Below are 21,955 nucleotides of genomic sequence, written 5' to 3' on the forward strand. Positions count from 1 at the left end.
AAATGGAAAGGACATGGTACCACCACAAACCTGCCAAGAGAGGGCCGGCCACCAAAACTAATAGACCGGGCAAGGAGGACATTAATCAGAGAGGCAGCACAGAGACCAAAGGTAACCCTGAAGGAGCTGCAGAGTTCCACAGGAGAGACTGGTGTATCTGCGCATGTGACCACAATAAGCCGTATACTCCATAGAGCTGGGCTTTATGGAAGGAGTGGGCAGAAAAAAGCCATTACTTAGTGTTAAAAATAAGAAGGCACGTTCTGAGTTTGCCAAAAGGCATGTGGATGAGTCTCCAAATGTATGGAGGAAGGTACTCTGGTCAGATGAGACTAAAATTTAACTTTTCGGCCACCAAGGAAAACACTATGTCTGGCGCAAACCCAACACATCCCATCACCCCAAGAACACCATCTCCACAGTGAAATATGGTGGTGGCAGCATCATTCTGTGGGGATGTTTTTCAGCAGCAGGGACTTGGGGAAACTGTTTCGAGTTGAAGGAAAGATGGATGGTGCTAAATACAGGGATATTATTGAACAAAAACTGTTTCAGTCTGCCTGTGATGTGAGACTGGGACGGAGGTTCACCTACCAGAAGGAAAATGACCCGAAGCATACTGCTAAAGCAACACTTGAGTGGTTTAAGTGGAAACTTTTAAATGTGTTGGAATGGCCTAGTCAAAGCCCAGATCTCAATCCAATTGAGAATCTGTGGTCAGACTTGAGGATTGCTGTTCACATGCGGAAACCATCCAACATGAAGGAGCTGGAGCAGTTTTGCTTTGAGGAATGGGCAAAAATCCCAGTGGCAAGCTCATAGAGACTTATCCAAAGCGACTTGCAGCTCTAATTGCCGCAAAAGGTGGCTCTACAAAGTACTGACTTTAGGGGGGTGATTTAGTTATGCACGGTGAAGTTTTCTGTTATTTTGTCCTATCTGCTTCACACAAAAAAAAAAAAAAACATCTTCAAAGTTGTAGGCATGTTCTGTGAATGAAATGATGTAAACCTTCAAACAAGCCATTTTAATTCCAGGTTGTGAGGTAACAAAACATGAAAAATGCAGAGGGGGGTGAGTACTTTAGCAAGGCACTGTATAAACTGCATACCAAGGTTGGGGAATCATGAGAAGCCCTATACAACTCCTAGTGATATTGTTGGAATTGCTCTGTGACGATTCAGTGATGGAACCTGAGTTTAGCTGTAAAACATAAGCAGGTGCGGAGTATGTATGCACTAGGTTAGCCAATAGCCTACCAGATTTATTATAGCCAGATTTATTGGGCGCGTTCATGTGCATGTTTTGCAGTAAGATAGGCTTATCGAGGGTCTGGGGTCTTATTTAGGATAAGTTAATTGTAAGCCCCGTCCAAAGTATGGCTGAGTACTTCCAATTTAGAGGCCAATAATTTGCGTTTCCCAGCCACATATTCCATGATTTGACCACGAATCACTGGTTTGGATGCTGTCCAAATCAAATTAATATTGTCAAAATGCTCTACATTGTCATCCACATAATTAAGAAAAGCCCTCTTTATGTGATTTTGGAAATAATTTTTATAGATAATCAGGAAATCTCCTATTGTAGGAAGTGAGCAATTGGGTTTTTAATTTTATTATTATTATTATTATTATTATTACCAGTTATTTATATAGCGCACACATTTTCCGCAGCGCTTTCTAGAGACTATTTGCCCATTCACATCAGTCCCTGACCCAGTGGAGCTTACAATCTATATTTCCTACCACATGTACACACAGACACATTCACGCTAGGGTTAATTTTGTTGGGAGCCAATTAACCTACCAGTATATTTTTGGATTGTGGGAGGAAACCGGAGTACCCGGAGGAAACCCAGGCAAGTACGAGTAGAATATACAAACTCCACACAGTTAGGGCCATGGTGGTAATCGAACCCATGACCTCAGTGCTGTGAGGCAGTAATGCTAACCATTACACCATCCGTACTGCCCCAATAAAGTAAAACAGACGGGCATGGTCAGATATATCTATAAGGGCAATTTCTGAATCTACTACTCGTTGATATGAGATGGATAACAACCAAAAATCAATCTCTGAGGTTAGGAGTAGAAAGGATACTCGCACAAAGTCAGATTTTGGTATCTCCAGGGATCACAAAGTTGCAGGAAATCCAGTAATAACATTGAAGAAGACGAAGGTTCTCCCTTGCCTCCACGTGTGGATAAGGATCTGTCAAACCCCTGGGAGGGTACATTATTAAAGTCTACTCCCAGAATGCGTTTTCCTTCTACCTATTCTGTAACTTAACATACAAATCTGAAAAAAAGGCCCCATTAGGGCTTGGAGGAGCATAAATAGTAACTAAAGTATACAATGTACCAAATAATGATATTTTTATAAAAAGAAAATTACCTTCTGAATCTATCCAGGTATCTCTTATGTTATATTGCAAGTGCTTACGGAACAGGTTTAACACCCCCCTACGTTTAGCCGTATAGGAGGAGGCTCTAAATTCACCTATCCAACTGTTTCTAAGAACTTTGGGGTCTTTCGAATCCCAATGAGTCTCTTATAAGAATGTCTCATCAGGTTTTAAACTTGTAAGATGAGGAGTTAATACCTTACGTGTCTTAATCTGGTAATTTAACCCCTTCACATTCCATGATAAAAATTTAAGGGACTTTTGTACGTAGGGATCCTTCCTGTACGCGTCAAAAAGCTGGACTTTATCTGCATAGTTTAGAACTTTCTTTATTACAGGATGGGGTCTATCCCTAGAGGATTGCCTATCTGGGCCAATGCGGTGAACCCGTTCCACTATTAGCAACTCAGTGTAAGAAACACTACCTAATTCATGTGGAAGCCATTCCGAGAGTAGCTTCATGAGATCAGTAGGTTTAACCGATTCCAGAAGACCTATTATACGGACATTTCTCCTGTTTCTGTTTTTAAGATTTTCCAGTTTGTCCTGCATTGAAGCCACTGCTTTCTCATGTGCAGATATGGTAGTGTGTGCTGTGGACAGCTCATCTTACAAATCAGAGATCTTTTGTTCTGCGGAAAGTGGGCCTGGACTGCACACCATAGCTTCTTATAATGGGATTGGATGCTACCTTGCTGGGAAATTATAACAACCATCATATCCGAGGTTCTTGGCATATATTGGCCAGTATATGAGCCTGCCCACCTACTTCCTGGCGACTTCGTCCGACAGATCCCTCTCCACAATATATTCTATATTATGTGTGTGTATGCACACCTGATGGTTTGGGACGCCCTCGTCCTGGATTAGCACCCCACCCACTTCCTCTCAGGCCTTTAAACCGGGAACTAGCATATGCTGACTGCACAAAAGCCATAGGTATGATCCTTTCAATTATATAGAAAGTCAGTTTGGGGGTGAACATTTGGGGCGTGGGGCTCCTTGGATTGCTCTGGCCTGGCCACTGTGGGGCATCAACACCTTACTTTTATTTTTAACACCTATATCACCTTGTGTTTTTTTTGTGGTTTTTTTTATGTAGCATTTTTCACATATCTTGTACACTTGCAACACTGGTCAGCTAACCTCACTCTCTAACACTGACACCTTACTGCTGTCCTTTTTCTAACACTCAGCAGCCTCTTTCACTTGCCTAACACTGATTTTCTCACTTCTGTCTCTTATCTGTGTGATGCCTTGGGGTGGTATGGCTGGGGTACTTTGGGGGTGTTCTGCGTCCCAGAGGCGAATCCCTATAATGTTAGGGACTTGTCCGACGAGGTCACCGTGAAGTAGGTGGGCAGGCTCATATACTGGCCAGTATATGCCGAGAACCTCGGATATGATGATGATCATTTTAATGGTGTATGGTGCACCGTCACCCTTGTTCCCATCTTTTGTTCTGCATCTGATATGCGTTGATCGTGTTCTGTGAGGGGAGTAAGAGCTGAGTCTAAGGAATCCTGTACAGGTGCTAGTTTCTGGTCTAGCAATGAGGCCAGAATATTAGTGAGTTCTTGTGTTGTAAATGAACTGGCAACCTCTGAAGTTAAGGGATCTGAGTCAGGTCTTTTAGAGCTGCTACCAGACCTTACAGCACGAGAAGCAGGTGGAGGGGGAAACTTTACCCTGTCCTTTTCCTGTTTGACCACCTCTGGGGCCCCTTTTTTTGCCACAGACTTATCCATAAGGGTCATAACTGGGTATTAGCTGCAGGCAATAGTGACTACCAAACAGGCATATTTTGTGTTCAGCAGAACCAACCCGAATACCCTTTATACATGGGTTAGGTTTTATCCATGCCGCTAGTAGTTCTATCATCAGAGCACATATGAGGGGTACAAGGGACAGCCCTGCCGCATTCCACTGGAAATAGAAAAGGGGAGGCGATCCCATTGGCCTGCCCAGGTGCCTTAAGTCAACCATACAAAGCAGCCACATCGTGGTGGAACCAACCCTGAAGACCCATGGTATGTAGGGTTCTAAACTTAAAAGGCCACTGAATCTTGTTGACCGCTTTTTCAGCATCCAACCCTAACTCCATGGTAACATCTGACTATGAATCATGTGAATCAGGTAAATTATCCGCCGCGTGTTATCCGATGCATGGCGACCAGCTCTAAACCGACCTGATTGGGGCGGACCAAGGAGGGGGGCAGAGGGCACAATCTGTTTGCTAAAAGCTTTGCATACATTTTGGTATCTATATTCAATAAAGAAACTGGCCTATAATTAGCAACCATCTCTACATCACAATGCTGGCCAAGGAGTCAAACGATGCAACATCCAGGAGTTTGTTAAAGAAAGTTTTAAGAAATAGTGTAAGGGCTGCAGCAGATTTCTTATAATATTGTGGAATAAACCAATGTGGGCCTGGGGTCGCATACGATTTGTGTCTTTTGATGGCGTCAAAAATTGTCCGAAAAAAAGGCGGATAAAGAAGGGAGACCTTGATGTGTCTGAGTCGGTGAGGATGGAAAGTTGCAAATGTCTTTATAATAGTTATAAAACACAACTATCTTCTCAGGGTCATGAGTGATCTCCCCAGGAGCATTCTTTGCATTAATTTGTTTGCTATAAGCTTTAGGAAAAGCTTATAGATACATATGGAAACCTAACAAACAAATTATCAAAAAGCAAAGTAACCGTAAAGAATATAGAACTGTGAAGTTCATTCCGATCAAGGTTAATACATCCATGTACACAGAATGCGTCAACAAGTCGACATGCGAACATTATAGAGAGTACCGTACTCTGAGTGCAGTGGTAGACAAACACTATCATCAACTCGAGCATTGAGAAGTTGAGCAAAGCCAGTTGGAGTAGAGGATCAGTTCAAATTGTAGGGGAGTCAGCACCTCAGGCTCTGCTGGCCATTCCGCACTGGGGTGCGGCATCTTTATGGCTTAGGGAGGTGGTTTAGATCTGAGCGCACAGTATGCTCAGTCCAGAAGAAGGTCTTGATCCTCCAGCTCAGGGAGACTATGTTTGAAGAGGCCCTGAAGGAATGAGGACAGTGCAGCAGGATGAATGGTTTCCGACACGTTTCTGACTCAGAGATTTCTTCATTATCTGTTTTCTTGGTCGTCCTGTTTCTCTGAGATCATTGACCTCCGCTCTTAAGAGAGAGAGAGAGAGCTCTCTGTCCACCACACCTTGATATCCGCAAAGATCATACGCTTTAGACTCCAAAGCATTTGTTCTCGTACCCAGAGAAGCGAGCTCAGATTTAAAGTAATCCAGCGCTCTTTTAAGTTCTTGTTGAAAAGTAAATTTTATCCCTTCCACGAGGGTGGCAAGGACAGCGTGTATAGGGGGTGATTCAGAGCTGATCGTAGATGTGCAGTCCGCCCCGCATGTCAGGTGGCGATGCTTTCGCACCCGCGGAGTCGCTCCCTGCCTGCGCATCCTAGCTGCGCTGGCAGGCGGCTACATGCCATGCCTCACCAACAGTCCAGACACACCTGCATTGTCCCCCCCCCCCCCCCCCCTTAACGTCGTTATAATGCTGTTGGCATGCCCCCTCTTGCCCTGCAACCACTTCTGCCAATGGGCAGAGGTGATCACACCAATGAGTTACTTGCAGCGTGCGCACTCCGCAAAGGGCTTCAGAATGTGATTGCAGCGATTGCCTCTGAACTAGGCCCATAGACTGGTCAGTGGGGACTTAGGAGAAGAAGACCTGGCTTGATCAGCTGCATACAGAGGCGGTTTGGGTCTCAGAACAAACATACTTGGTGTAGTGGTAGCTGATGCCTTCCGGCCTTTGTAAGACATGCTGGGTTGTGCACAAATATGAGAAACTGAAGAAAGAAATAGGGAAGGAGGAACAGGAATCCATTAAAAAAAAAAAAAAAAAAACTAAATAGACGAGCCCTTGTTTACTGTGGTCAGGCCAGTATATAATGAGGATGGAGAGTTAGGTTAGACAAATGAAATGGAGGTCAAGAAAATGTTGTGCGTCGTCAGAAAAAGTAATATTGCAGCAACAATTCTTTAATAACAAATATTGAGAAAGTATGCAGGTTTTATAAATACAGCAGATAAGTAGTTGGTGAACTGAGGCCCTCTAGTGGAAACTGAGGTAACATATCATATAATCTGTTGATGGGAGACCACAATATAGAAATAGCCCATTCACAGTGATACTGAGGTCAGTATGTGATATAGGGACTGTAGAGGCTTGTAAGACCAGCCAACAACCAAATCAGGTCCCCTTCTTATGACCCTAAGAATAATCTGTTGTGTACATACAAATTTTCATCCAGCGCGTAGAGAGGAATACATGGAGCTAGGGTTGAAATTGTGGGGCATCCACGGGCCAGAACCCCTGAGTTCCAGGGTACACTACACCACCAGCATTGTCAAGGTGGTAAGAGGGGTCATAGCCACAGGCGGATGTAGTGGCGGAGGGAGGCTGTTGCTGCAGGTTCCCAGCTTGTCAGATGTAACATGTACCCAAGTCAGGAGGAGGGGGCCAAGCACCAAGAACCTGTATCCAGTCATGCTTTGGGTCTGTAGAGACAGACCTCCACCTCTCACAGTAGAAGCTCTGCAGGAGGAGTCCGCTAACAGGGAAGCAGTGTTAGCAGTGGCAAGAACACACCTTGAGCGATGTTACCATTCTCAACAGGCAGCCCACACCTTTGGCAGGTTCCGGGTGTCCAAGCTGCGAGGCTCAGGTCTTTCAGCCAGCAGAGGACTTCAAAGTCAGGGCTATACGTGTGTAGCCCAACAGGGAGGCGGGCGGCCACCATCTTGGGTTAGCAATCCACACCCCACTATTGTTATCTAAACTGTTCTCTGTGCTCTATCTTTACCAAACCATCTTTGTGTTGTCATGTTATTTTTGTAGCTTGGCTGACTGTAATTATTGTCTTTGAATGTAAGTTACTTTCTGAAAATGTAAAATCAAAGCCTTGCAATGGAGGGAACTATAACTGACCCATTTTGCTGAGAGTAAATGTAATTGATATCAAATTTGTTGTTACAGGTACATGGACACCTTTCAACCCTGTGACTGTTCGAGCTATAATCTGTAAGTTCACCTGAGCACATCCTGATTATCTTGTCTTTTGTAGCAGAGTCCTCCCAGCAACTAGGAGGAACAGATTGATGAGGGTTGATAAAGAAATACTTGCCAAAAGTTACCATTAATATTCATGATATGACTAGTATTTTAAGCTCTCACTGAAGACATAATGTAATTTACATTTTCATAATATATAATGTTCAGATTCATGTGCCTTTAATTGAAAGTTAATTAATAGTTAGTGGAGACAGGACATTTTCTAATTGTACTAATAGTCAATGGAGCAAGGAAAAATATTCTTAATGTTCTTTTGTTGCTTTATAAAGGGGCAGTTACAGTTTTGCCACCTTTTTAAAATTTCAGATTAGTTTGGAACTAGTTGTTGTAGTCTATTGACATCTTGGTGATCTTCTAACCTGTTATGTTATGTCTATCGAAAACTTGTGACTTACACAAGGAAATGTAAATAAATGTATTAATCTGTAAAACAAGTGAATATCAATAATAGAGTAAGGAACGTTTGGTAGAAAACAAAGACTATTTGAATAATGTTAGGTTAAAGAAAAGAAATTGGTGCATAACAGGAATATCTGCAGTACAGTGTATATATAGCTTGTCGGGTTTGGTCAGAGAATGTAAGATGTGAGGATAAACTAGGTCAGTAGAATCAACATCTTGTGTTTGTGTTGTGTTTATTTAAAGTAATATTTATATACGTGTAGATAGGGCAGATTTAATCCATTAAATAGCTATGTTGGTACAAATGATTTACCTTACAATTTTCATATTTTATATTACTAATTTGTATTTCCTGAAATTCTTAATGTACATACTACATAGAATGGGTGTACTATGATATCCCGGCTGTCATGATCCCGGCGCCGGGATCCTGATCGCCGGAATGCCAGCAGCGGGGTGAGCGCAAAAGAGCCCTTTGTGGGCTCGCTGCGCTGCGGGCATGGTTGTGCGCTACACGCGCCACGCTAATTGTTCTCCCTCCAGGGATGTTGTGGACACCCTAAGAGGGAGAATAGGTGTCGGTATCTGGCGGACGAGATTCCGGCACCGATATGCTGAGCGCCGGGATATCGAGTCCCTTCCTATGGAATATAGCATATTTCAGCACGGTGTGTCACTGTATGTTACTATCATGTTTTGTTCTATGTTTCAGCCATGTTTGACCGGGAATGCAAAGGAGGTGTGAACTTTACGGAGTTCACTGGGGTGTGGAAGTATATCACTGATTGGCAGAATATATTTCGTGCCTATGACCGAGACAATTCTGGACTGATTGACAAGAATGAATTAAAGCAGGCCTTATCAAGTTTTGGTACATGTTTAAAGATTCTGTATTATTTAATCTTTTTGTTAATAATATCTGTATCCTAAATGTTACACCAGAGTTAAAATATTGATATACAGGTAATTGCATGTAGTTTAGATGTGATATTTCATCAAGACTCCATTGAATTTTTCCCTAGTAGAGGTGTGTTGTTGCTATACCATGTCGGCTAGACTGTAGTTGCTTGGAGTAAAAAAAAGATAAACAAATACCCATACAGAGCAAGTGCGCCCACTAGTGGGACTGATACTATTGTTACATTGTTGGAGAAGATGAAAATTTACACTGGTCAATCAACTTTAAACTTTTCTAAATTCTAATCTCTTTTGACCATATGGTAGACACTACCATACACCAAGTGCTAGGCAAATAAAAAATGTGAATATATTCTTCCTGATTACATAATTGTTAATATAATCCTAATCATTCAGATTCAATTTTTTCATAAAAGGCGTGTAGTGCAATTAGCTGTTGTCCAAGCCACTTTTCTTCTAATCTCTGTGGCCCGAGTTTCCACATAGGCAATGATAGAACAGGTAAATGAGTTGATCTTTTGGGAAACAGACCTGATTCAGAGGTGAAAGCTCCTGTTTCTGCTGCATTGTCTACAGGTGCTATAATATGCAGATACTAGTTTCAGGCTCTACTTTGTGCACTACCACATGCCTGAATGCGCAACCACTAAGATGCCCAAATGTCCTATGGCAGGTGCAGTTTCTCTGTCTGAATATGATCACTGGTGAAGCAGTTATGTGCCGGAGAACACAGCCGCTGTCACTGACACGCCTATAACACTCCCATAAGACGTTCACTTCAGGCCACCGCCATGCGCCATAGAGGTTTTTCTAAATCTCTCACGCATGTGCAGTAGCAAATAATTGCTCAATGACATTAACATTGCATGTGGTTTACGCATGCCCCTGGATCAGGCCCAATGTCTCCAGCTTGTATGATTGTGCAAGTAAGTATAGATTTGATAGGGTTGTATACTAATATAAGGAAGGGTATGTGTGCAATTGGAAAGTCACAGACTAAGGGTCAATGGTATTATCTTACAATTTGACAAAAGTGACTTAGTGATTTTGCCACAGAATTTAAAATGGATATTTTTATAAAACCAACCTTGTTTTTCCTTTTAAAAGAGAAATTGCTACATTAAATCAATCCATAGGCAAAATCACTGAACAGTTATTACTTGGGCACATCTTAAGATGGGATCAGTACGTAATCCCGCTGGACGGGATGCCGGCGGTCGAAATACCGACGCCGGAATCCCGACCACACAATCCCGACGGGTGGCGAGCGGAACGCAGCCCCTTGCGGGCTCGCTTCGCCCGCCACGCTGCGGGCACGGTGCCTCGCTACACTCGGCACACTATTATATTCTCCCTCTATGGGTGTCGTGGACACCCACGGAGGGAGAATATGTCGGGATTGTGGCGGTCGGGATTCCGGCGTCGGTATTTCGACCGCTGGGATCCCGTCCAGCGGGATGTTGACCGCATCCCCGTAAGATATTACATTAGATGCAGGAAGATTATGGCATCAAACTGACTTTCATATGAAATAACAGCTTATAATTTGCTAACATCATCATGCATGTTAAGAGGAATTTTCACTCTCCCAGTGAAGAACCTCTTTGTGACTGGATGGTAAAAAGTCTTTCCTCTGTTTTTAATGTTTGGCCTTTGTCACCTGTTACATCCAGGTTTCTATCGATCATACACAAGTCACAAATATGAAAACTTTATTTCTCTTACGTCCTAGAGGATACTGGGAATCCATTTAGTACCATGGGGTATAGACGGGTCCACTAGGAGCCTTGGGCACTTTAAGAATTTGATAGTGTGCACTGGCTCCTCCCTCTATGCCCCTCCTACCGGACTCAGTTTAGAAAATGTGCCCGGAGGAGCCGGTCACGTCGCTGGAAGCTCCTGAAGAGTTTTCTGCATTTATTTTAATTGTTTGTTATTTTCAGGCAGGCTGGATGACACGTGGGACTTAAACGGGGGAACGGCCCAACCTCTTGAAGGGTTAATGGTCCCGTTCCCCGCTGACAGGACAATAGCTCATGAGGGAACTATTTGCATGCCCCACCACTACAAGCGTACATTCCCGCAGCACACCACCACCCCTAACAGAGCCAGAAGATAGAAGAGTGGTGAGTACTAAACCGGCGTCCCGGTTAGCGGGTCCTGGTCATTATGGCGGCATAAGGGTATGGGGAAGCATGGCTTCTACGGGGGTGGCGGAGTCTCCAGACTCAGTACACCGTGCGGACGCACCTCTTCTGAGGTAAGTGAACTGAGTCTAAGTACACTACGGGTGTACACAGTACCCAGACTGGCATTAAAGACTTAAAAGGCGGCTGACTCCATTTTAAGCACTAAAAATCACCTCAGCCAGTATAAAAAAGCGGGAAGACCGTACGCCATTGAAGGGGCGAGGCTTCACTATGAGCGGATCCAGCAGCTCTCCAGGGCCATTTTCCCTATGCAGTGGACACAGATGCTGACTGACAGGGATGCACAGCTCCTCCGGAGAGACTCCAGAATACCTCAGCAGTACCTGGGGGTCATAGCAGGAGCGGAGCGCGTACTAGGGTACTAAGTCCCCAATCTGGGTACTTAGTCTGCGACCCGGCTAAGCTTGGCATTAGCAGTAAGGGCGCTGTGTGCTGGCTCCAGGCTATCTCTGTGTCTCTCTTGAAGGGCTCTTTGTGGGTTAATTGTGCTTTTAAGCTTTTCCTGTGTGTGTGCGTGTGCTGTCACTGTCGCAGTATGTCAGACAAAGTGTGTGTGTTTCATGTAAGGTACAGTGTTCCTCTTCTCCAGGGGGCTCACTACAGTGTATTTAGTGCAGTGCACCCTCTCAGGCTAGCGGGGCAGAACCAGCTTGGCTGGATTCTATTAGGGGAATGATCTACAATATTTCTACTATATTGTCCCGCAATGAGAAAGAGACACAATACTTAAGACAATCGATGACTGAGTTTATGAACAGAGACTCAGTACCCAAACCAGTGTCTCAGTCCCCTACCATTTGGCCGCAAAAACGTCCTTTGGCCCATATCTTGCAGTCTGACTCTGATGATGAGGTGTCAGACATGGAGGAAGGGGAGGTGGACGCAGAGGTGGGGGAGCCTACTCTGTCACAGGGAATAGAGGCTCTAATAGAAGCTATTAGAGAGGTTCTGCACATCCCTGATAAGGTATCAGAGGAGACTGAGGAATCTTATTTTAATATAAAAAAATAAATCCTCAGCCACTTTTCCTGTGTCAAAGGAATTCAATACCCTGTTTGAAGAACCGTGGGTTAATCCTGATAGGAAATTTCAGATCCCTAAAAGGTTGATATTATCTTTTCCCTTTCCTCCTGAGGATAGAAAAAAAACTGGAAAATCCACCAATAGTGGATGCATCAGTATCCAGGCTGTCGCGGAAAATTGTATTGCCTGTTCCTGGTGCAGCCTCCCTAAAAGACACTGCTGATCGTAGAATTGAGAATACACTCAAATCTTTGTATACAGCTGCTGGGGTGGCACAGAGACCCACTATAGCATGTGGGTGGATTACTAAGGCCATCGCAAAATGATCGGGTAACCTAATTGAGGGGTTAGGTACCTTGCCTAAGGGGGAAATTATTTTACTCCTGCAACATATACAGAACTGTGCAAATTTTATGGTGGAAGCCATAAAAGAAATAGGCTTGCTTAATGCACGCACCACTGCTATGGCAGTGACAGCATGCAGAGGTTTATGGCTACGCGGACTCCAGGAAAGGCGTGGAAGGCCTACCCTTCACAGGAGAGGCCTTTTTTGGAGATGAACTGGACAAATGGATTTCCAAAGCTACTGCGGTTAAGTCCACGTATATCTTCCTTCTGCAGTTCCCCCAGGCAGGAAGGCTTACTCAGGACCTAATCTACAGTCCTTTCGGACTGCCAAGTTAAAGGGCAAAGCCAGTGGTTCTTCTACAGCCACCAGAGGCGCTAAAGGTGCACTACGAAAACCAGCAACTGTAGGTTCACAGGAACAGAGCTCAAGTTTTGCTTCCTCAAAGCCTTCAGCATGAAGGTGGACCGCGATGCCTGGAAGATCAACATGTGGGAGCGTGGTTAAAATTTTTCAGTTACATCTGGACAACATCATGCCAGGATTCCTGGATCATAGATCTTTTTTCCCAGGGCTACAGACTGGAGTTTCAGGGGCTCCCACCTCACAGATTCTTCAAATCAGGCTTACCAGTTTCACAGGAAACAGGTATAACCTTACAGGACGCCATTCAAAAACTGGTACAGACTCAGTTCATTGTTCCAGTTCCACCTCATCTGCAAAACAAGGGATATTATTCCAACCTGTTTGTAGTACCGAAACCGGACGGTTCGGGAAGGCCGATTTTAAACCTCAAGTAATTGAACCCGTACTTACAAGTGTTCAAATTCAAGATGGAGTCTGAGTGGTGATCTCGGGTCTGGAGGAGGGGGAATTCCTAGTGTCTCTGGATATCAAGGATGCGTACCTTCACATTCCGATCTGGCCACCTCATCAGGCTTATCTACGGTTTGCACTGCAGGACTGCCACTAACCGTTCCTGCCATTTGGTCTCTCCACGGCACTGAGTGTTCACCAAGGTGATGGCAGAGATGATGTTTCTACTCCGCAAACATGAAATGAACATAATTCTATACCTGGACGATCTTCTGATAAAGGCACCGTCCAGGGAGCGGTTGATGGACAGTATTCGCCTCTCAACCAGACTACTCCTGGACCACGGGTGGATTCTGAACTTGCCAAACTCTCACCTGGAACCGACGCAGAGGCTTTCCTTTCTGTGAATGATACTGGACACGGAATCTCAGAGAGTGTTACTTCCAGTGGAGAAAGCTATGGAAATCCAGTTGATTGTTCGGGCTGTCCTGGAGCCAACCCAGATCTCAGTGCATCTGTGCATTCACCTTCTGGGGAAAATGATGACCTCTTACGAGGCGCTTCAGTACGGAAGGTTTCATGCGAGGCCCTTCCAGCTAGATCTATTGGACAAATGGTCCGGATCGCATCTTCACATGCACCAGAGGATCCGTCTGTCGCCAAGAGCCAGGATCTCCATTCTGTGGTGTTTACAAACTTCTCACCTAGTCGAGGGTCAGAGCTTCGGGATTCAGAATTGGATTCTGCTAACCATGGACGCAAGCCTCAGAGGTTGGGAAGCAGTCACCCAGGGGGTGCAGTTTCAAGGAAGATGGTCAAGTCAGGAAGTTGTCCTTCCAAAAAACATCCTGGAACTCAGGGCTGTCCACAACGCCCTTCTGCAGGCCTCATCTTTACTTCGGAATCAGGCCATTCAAGTCCAGTCGGACAATGTAACGGCGGTGACGTACATAAACCGACAGGTCAGAACGAAAAGCAGAGCAGCAATGTCGGAGGTGTCAAAAATTCTCCTCTGGGCGCAAAATCACACTGTGGCATTGTCGGCTGTCTTCATTCTGGGAGTAGACAACTGGGAAGCAGACTTCCTCAGCAGACACGACCTGCACCCGGGGCAGTGGAGCCTTCACCCGGTAGTGTTCAGGTGCTTGACACCTCAGTGGGGATATCCACAAATATACATGATGGTGCCTCGTCTCAATAAGAAGCTCAAGCGTTATTGTTTCAGGTCGAGAGACCCACAAGCAGTGGCAGTAGACGCTCTGACAACTTTGTGGGTCTACCAGATGGTGTACGTGTTTCCACCACTTCCTCCGATCCCAAGAATTCTCAAGAGAATAAGAAGGGAAAAGGTTCAAGCAATACTCATTGCTCCGGACTGGCCAAGAAGGGCCTGGTACCCGGACCTTCTGGAGATGCTCCTCGAAGATCCGTGGCCTCTGCCTCTTCCCAGGGATCTTCTGCAACAGGGCCCGTTCGTCTATCAGGACTTACGACGGCTACGTTTAACGGCAAGGAGGTTGAACGGCTGATCCTAGACAGGAGAGGGATTCCTGACAAGGTCATCCCAACTATGATCCAAGCCAGGAAAGGGGTAACGTCTTAACATTCCCACCGTATATGGAAGAAGTATGTCTCTAGGTGTGAGAGCAGACAATATTCCACGGTGGAATTTCATCTCTGACGTCTCCTGCTTTTTCTGCAGTCGGGAGTGAATGTGGGCCTACGCTTAGGTTCAATTAAAGTCCAGATTTGTCCGTTTTCTTTCAGAAAGAGTTGACTTCTCTCTCTGAGGTCCATATGTTCTTGAAAGGTGTTCTGCACATCAAGCCTCCCTTTGTGCCTCTCATGGCACTTTAAGATCTCAATTTGGTGCTGCAGTTCCTCCAATCGAATTGGTTTGAACCGTTACAGGAGGTTGACGTGAAGTACCTTACGTGGAACACCGTCACACTATTGGCCTTGGCCTCAGCAAGATGTGTGTCGGAACTAGGGGCGTTGTCTCACGAGTCCCTACTTAATTTTCCAGAGCTGAACTCAGAATTTGGCAAAGTTCTACAAGTTCGATACTTTGGCCTCTGAGGACCTTTAGTTTGGTCAATAAGTTCTGCAGGAACCTCAGCACTCCCACCCGGTTTGGGAGCTTTGGTACTTCCCCATGGTACTAAATTGATTCCCAGTATCCTCCAGGATGTAAGAGAAAATAGGATATAAATTACCTACCAGTTAATCCTTTTCTCGTAGTCCGTAGAGGATACTGGGCGCACGCCCGGTGCTTAATTTTTCCTGGCCTGTTACGTTAAGTATTCTGGTCTGTTCATGTTTCAAGTTTGGTTAGCATGGCTTCCCTATTGTTCTGTGTGTGCTGGTTCGTAATCTCACCACTTTTCTTATCTATCCTTCTCTCAAAGTATGGCCGTCTCCTCCGGGCACAGTTTCCTAGACTGAGTCTGGTAGGAGGGGCATAGAAGGAGGAGTCAGCGCACACTATCAAATTCTTAAAGTGCTCAAGGCTCCTAGTGCACCTGTCTATACCCCATGGTACTAAATGGATTCCCAGTATCCTCTACGGACTACGAGAAAAGGATTTACTGGTAGGTAATTAAAATCCTATTTTATCTTTTGATCTATTGTCAAAGACGGTCAAAAACAGCAAAGTGTATCACAATATACAGAAGAAAGGGTAGGAGAAACCATATGTATCGACAATAATGACAACATAATAACTATCTCAGATCTAGAATAGTAGGAGTATCAGGCAAATTGTTGAGGAATTAGTGGGGGCTGATCATCTTGAAGACCATCAGAATTGTTATAAAGAGTAGGAGTGGGTGGGAGAGGTGGAGGGCAGGGAGTAAGAAGAGTTATGGAAGGGGATGTAGCAGAAAGAGCAAGCCAAGGCAAGAGGAGAAGACGGGGAGAAACCCAACTGATCAGCAGGAGCCAGGCAGGGATACCCCATAGTATGCAAACCATGGTGCCCTGCATGGAACTTATCGATGGAGTTATACCTAATGTACTCCATTCAAGACATGAACCACTCACAATTTACCACCTCTTGTTTGAAGGAGAGGTTAGGCAATTTCTAGTTACAAGTTAGTTTACACCTGTGAAGAATCAGTTTGGCAGTAAGTTTGGAGGTATGGCATGGTGGAAGACAGAGCAATAGATGTCTTGGGTTGAGAAATAATTGTCCTTGGTGTGTGCTTGAAGGATAGTGTTCACTCTAGGATTTTTTTAGGGCAGGGTGCTGATCACGGGGAGGGCACATTTTTCATTCGTGAGGGCACATTTTTAAGTTAGAAGGGCAAAATTAGGTACATACTATAATGCTTGGTGCTCCCATTCCTATAGGTGAAAGCATGGACAGTGCGTGCCGGAGGCGTGCAGCAAAAATTTAGGGGAGTTGTTTCGTGGGGAAGGGGTGTGACCACATAATAGTACCAAATCACATTATACCACACAATAGTGCTGCTTATACACATTGCACCAGGTAGAACCTCCTATACACACTGTGCAGGGTGTATACATTTTGCGCCAGATAGAGCACGTTCTACACATTGCACCAGGTAGAACCTCCTATACACACTGCGCCAGGTAGAGCACTTTATACATATTGCGCCAGGTAGAGCACGTTATACACATTGCACCAGGTAGAACCTCCTATACACACTGCGCCAGGTAGAGCACGTTATACATATTGCGCCAGGCAGAGCACTGAGGCACACTGCACCAGGGAGAGAACACTGAGGCACACTGCACCAGGGGTAGAGCACTGAGGCACTCTGCACCATGGAGAGAACACTGAGGCACATTGCACCAGGGAGAGAACACTGAGGCACACTGCAACAGGGAGAGAACACCGAGGCACACTGCAACAGGGAGAGAACACTGAGGCACACTGCACCAGGGAGAGAACACTGAGGCACACTGCACCAGGGAGAGAACACTGAGGCACACTGCACCAGGGAGAGAACACTGAGGCACACTGCACCAGGGAGAGAACACTGAGGCACACTGCACCAGGGAGAGAACACTGAGGCACACTGCACCAGGGAGAGAACACTGAGGCACACTGCACCAGGGAGAGAACACTGAGGCACACTGCACCAGGGAGAGAACACTGAGGCACACTGCACCAGGGAGAGAACACTGAGGCACACTGCACCAGGGAGAGAACACTGAGGCACACTGCACCAGGGAGAGAATACTGAGGCACATTGCACTAGGGAGAGAACACTGAGGCACACTGCACTAGGGAGAGAACACTGAGGCACACTGCACTAGGGAGAGAACACTGAGGCACACTGCAACAGGGAGAGAACACTGAGGCACACTGCACCAGGGAGAGAACACTGAGGCACATTGCACTAGGGAGAGAACACTGAGGCACATTGCACCAGGGAGAGAACACTGAGGCACACTGCACTAGGGAGAGAACACTGAGGCACACTGCAACAGGGAGAGAGCACTAGGAGGAAGGGGAGGACGGGCACAGGGCAGATGCAGAGCGGCACTCTCCGTTGCGGAGGAGAGCGCTGTGCCGGGTCAGCGGGGCCGGTCTCTTGATGCTGACGGCGGAGCCCAGGTCAGCGCGCAGCGCCATGGTGAGGGGGAATCAAACCGTGCCGGAGGACTGGCGGGAGACACCGCAGGCTCTGATTGGCTGCTCCTCCCCACTGCACGCTGACCCTGTCTCCGCCTTCAGCTGAGAGCTATCAGCGCGGCGGGGGGGGGAGAAGTGACAGCGCGGCGGGGGAGAGAAGTGACAGCGCGGCGGGGGGAGAAGAGCAGTCCTTAGCAGGGCGGGCACAAACGGGCAGGGCGGCATTCTGTCACTCAAAAAAGGGGCAGGGCGCAGCGCCCTGAGAAAGAAGCTTAGAGTGAACATTAAAGGATTTAATCATGATCCAGAGGTGGTTAAGGGCTTTTTTTTTAAAGGGATAATCACTTACAAGGCTCTGTTTTGCCTTGTAAGTGATTGCCCCTTTAAAAAAAAAAAAAGTCAGCTCGGCTGGCATACCGCTTAGCCGCCGAATTCGGATGTCATTTTATCCAGCCCAACGTGTTTTTCTAAGAGCAAAGGAGTGTGTGAGAGCAGGCCTGCATCCACCTTCCAGATGGAGTGTGCCAGGCAAGCATTTGACTGAGGTGCATAGCGTCACAATATATATGAAAGTTCGGTAAGCCCAGGTCTCCGGCAGATGTGGGTTTGAACATCAGGCTTTTGCTAATACTTTGCTTTCAGTGGTTCTAGACAAATTGTGAATAATTGCGGAGATCGGGAACGGCACTGGGACAAGAAGCTTTTGGAATAGGTACAGAAGCTGTGGGAGAATATTCAGTTTAATTGCATTAACACGACCTATTCATGAAATGTAGTATTTATGCCAAGTCAAAATGTTTTCTATTTGGATGATAAGAGGGTGATAGTTGGCCTTATAAAGTTGGGCATATGATCTAGTAAGAAGGATGTAATCAAAAGAACAATTTTGTAGTGAAAATCCTTTAACCACAAAACCATTAATATCTTTATTAATATCAGGTTTGGAGCAAATTGTAGAGGTCAGGGGTTCGATGACCAAGGTGAAGATCCACAGATAGAGAGGGTAGCCCTGCCTGTTTCCATGAGTGATAGGAAATCTATCAGAGAGGGTTTTGACTTTTAAGACACAGGCAGAGGGGTTGTGATAGAGGGCCAGGATGGCTTGCAAGAGTTTACCCGTGAAACTGAATTTTAAGAGATTTTGGGTCACCATTTTGACCAAGCTATCCTGTCAAAGGCCTTTCCACGTCCAAAACCAGCGTTATAGAGGGTATATGGAGATGTTGAATAAGTTCAGTTGTACACCTGGTGTTATCCAGTGCCTGCCTGGTTGGGACAAAGCCAACTTGATCAGGGTGGATCTGTGATGGTAGGACAGAATTCAATCTGTTCGACAACATCTTAGCAAAGAGTTTTTTTTAAATCTGTGTTTAATAGGGACATCGGGCTATAGTTGGAGCAAGTCATTGGGTCCTTGCCAGGTTTGGGAATCACGTTGATCTTTGCCTTGGTTGTCTGAGGGTGGAAAAAATTACCTACCAAAACAGAGTTGAACATACCGGTCAAGGGGGAAAGGAGGACTGAATGGAAAGTCTTCTAGTAAGACTTTGGGAAACCATCCAGGCCAGGGGCTTTTGTAATGCTGTCTACACTGGCCCACAAATAACCAGCGTGCTGGATAATAAGACTATTGAAATTGATCAGGCGTGTTGGTAAATGTGGTCAGCTTCAGACTGCTTTAATAAGCCCTGGTCATGCCTGAGGTGGTGATCTCTTATTTGCCCATCATATTTGTGGCCAAATTGGATTTCCTCCTATTGTCTGGTGTTCACGCTAAGCTACATTTATTGACCTATTTGTTGCCTGCTTTATTTTTAAGCAACCATGTGTTTTGTTGATGTAATTTACTGAATAATTGTACTTTAAGTCATTAGATTGAAGTGATTCTTTTTTTCCAACTTTGTTGTTTAAAAAGTTATTCCATTCTGTAACTGTGTTAGACTTACTGGCAACTTCAGTGAACAGGTGTTTGAAATAACTAACCAAAATTATACAATGGTTGGTCAATATGTGGGATAATCATTCCTGATGAGATATGATCTGATTGGATTATGTATTGGATTATATTTAAGGACATGCAGTGAATTACTGGATAACTTCCTTCTAAACCCATATGGCACCTTCGACGATGTTGCAGAACTACACATACCAGCATGCCCTGCAATGTTTTGCAATTTGGTCATTCTAAAACTGTTGCAGGGCATGCTGGGATGTATAGTTAAACAGCTGGAGGGCCAAAGGTTCCCCATCCGTGCCATGTGGGATATGTGATTTGCTTCCTTAGAGCAGGATCTTAATGACTAAATTCCTGCAATTAGGCCACACTTGGAAGTGAGGAAAGGAAAGCTTGTCTGTGCCTACAAAAGCGACTACATTAAAACAGATTCAGTTTGTAACAAAAAGCAGAACAAAAGGTTTGGTCTGGTTCTAGTACATATTTAGTGTTGATCCCTGGCAGTGAAAGTGATACAGTACCTTTTTGATATGCACCCTTGTGTGCTAGATACATTTTTGGAATGTATCTTGACAAGGCATAAACCATTACCTCCTGCACCAAGGAATGCAGTGTGTTCCGTGGACTTGGTTGTCTCCTGGACTTTTGCCTTAGTAATGATCTCAGCACGAAGTACAACTACATGTTTACAAAGACTAAATTTCTGTAACAAATTTGAAATTGATCGTGTAGTGATCGTCCTTTAACCAGATAAGAGGCACAACATTACAATGAGACCAGAAATAAATTAGAGATGTGAGTGAAAGTCGCGATAAAGGTTCGCTGGCAGAAATCACACCCAACAGGAAAGTCTACTTCACAAAAAAAAAAGTCTGATCCAGGCTACAGTGCAACAGCCCTCCACAGCTACATTGCTGTGCAGCAACCCCCCAGTCTAACAACAAGACCTCAACCCCCCCCCCCCCACCCCACCCCACGACACGTTAATGAGCAGCTGGCCATACAACTATGGGGATACCCCCATGCAAACCACCCCTTCGCAGCCACCCTCCGGGCACTCAACATATGTGCTCCTGTGCATGTAATGGCTGCTGCAATACAGGCACACCCACAAATCTCCGCTGGGGCTGATGAGGACCTGCTTCCTCCCTCTCTACATAATCTGGTCGCCAGGCAGCAATATCTAGGGGCCATGGCGACCTGGCCCCCGGGATTTGTCGAGCCCTGATGTAGAGATAAATTAAATGGTGCCAAAATGTTTTGTAATCAGTGTTGTGTCAAAACAAACTTTTCGCAAAGGTGTGAAAGGACAGTGATATTTTGCTTCGTTCTGTGGAATACAGTTGACGCTGTGTGAACAAATTTGTTTTTTGTGTAATGACTACAGCTGGGACAACGGCAGGCGTTTTATTCTGCTTTGTGTGATTGTGTTTGGATCGATTCACCACTAAATTCCAAGTTCCCCTGACAAATGAGTAAAATTTTGTGTTCAAATGGGAAACAAAGGAATATTTTGCAGATGCTTAGGAAATGTTACTAATCTCTAGTTGTCCATTTACTTTATTGCTGCCCTGTTTGTTTTCCAACAGCTGTACAGGACAGGGCAGAGTTTCTGACAATGTCTGCTACAAAGCTACCAAGTAAAATCTTTTTTTTATTTAAAACCATGTTAGTAATATTATACCATCCTTTTGCCAGCCATTAGATATGTAAATGTCTGCTTATTATATAACATTCTGCTCTAATATGCATGGTCTGTTGTTGAAAAAAAACTTACCAAAAAGCACAGACTGACAGATGATGCCACATACAGTGTTTAGTTGATGTCTTCTTTGGAGAGATTTGGTTATTTCAGTCCATTGTGTAATTGCTAACGTTCTTATGACTGGCCTGCAATTTGGAGTCCCTATAGTCAATGTTGGCTAGCTCCTGGATACTGCAGGATGGTAATTGCCTTTGGCTTATATCCCATACCCTCTTTCCCCACTATCAGAATCCACCTGAATAATATGTGCTAAAGTAATGCACCACAATACCCACACAGATGTGTCCTCATACATCTTGCCTCAATATGCCACGTAGCGGGAGATACCTGGTGTGATTGAGCTGACAGGTCCCGTGCAACTC

At 45.1% G+C, this 21,955-nt stretch overlaps 1 protein-coding gene across 2 annotated transcripts in view; it reads left to right on the forward strand.

The window, feature by feature from the left end:
• The window catches only part of PDCD6 (programmed cell death 6), a 175,712-nt gene that overhangs the window by 145,588 nt on the left and 8,169 nt on the right, over positions 1–21,955 (forward strand). Inside the window, exons 3-5 of one of the 2 annotated variants that reach the window (XM_063922803.1) lie at positions 7,461–7,505; positions 8,671–8,829; positions 21,418–21,468. In XM_063922803.1, coding sequence (XP_063778873.1) covers positions 7,461–7,505; positions 8,671–8,829; positions 21,418–21,468 — 255 coding nt within the window. The remainder of the gene's footprint in view (positions 1–7,460; positions 7,506–8,670; positions 8,830–21,417; positions 21,469–21,955) is intronic. The other variant, XM_063922804.1, reaches the window with a different exon arrangement.

Source organism: Pseudophryne corroboree, chromosome 5 (assembly GCF_028390025.1).
Source record: "Pseudophryne corroboree isolate aPseCor3 chromosome 5, aPseCor3.hap2, whole genome shotgun sequence".
Taxonomy (NCBI): Eukaryota; Metazoa; Chordata; class Amphibia; order Anura; family Myobatrachidae; genus Pseudophryne; species Pseudophryne corroboree.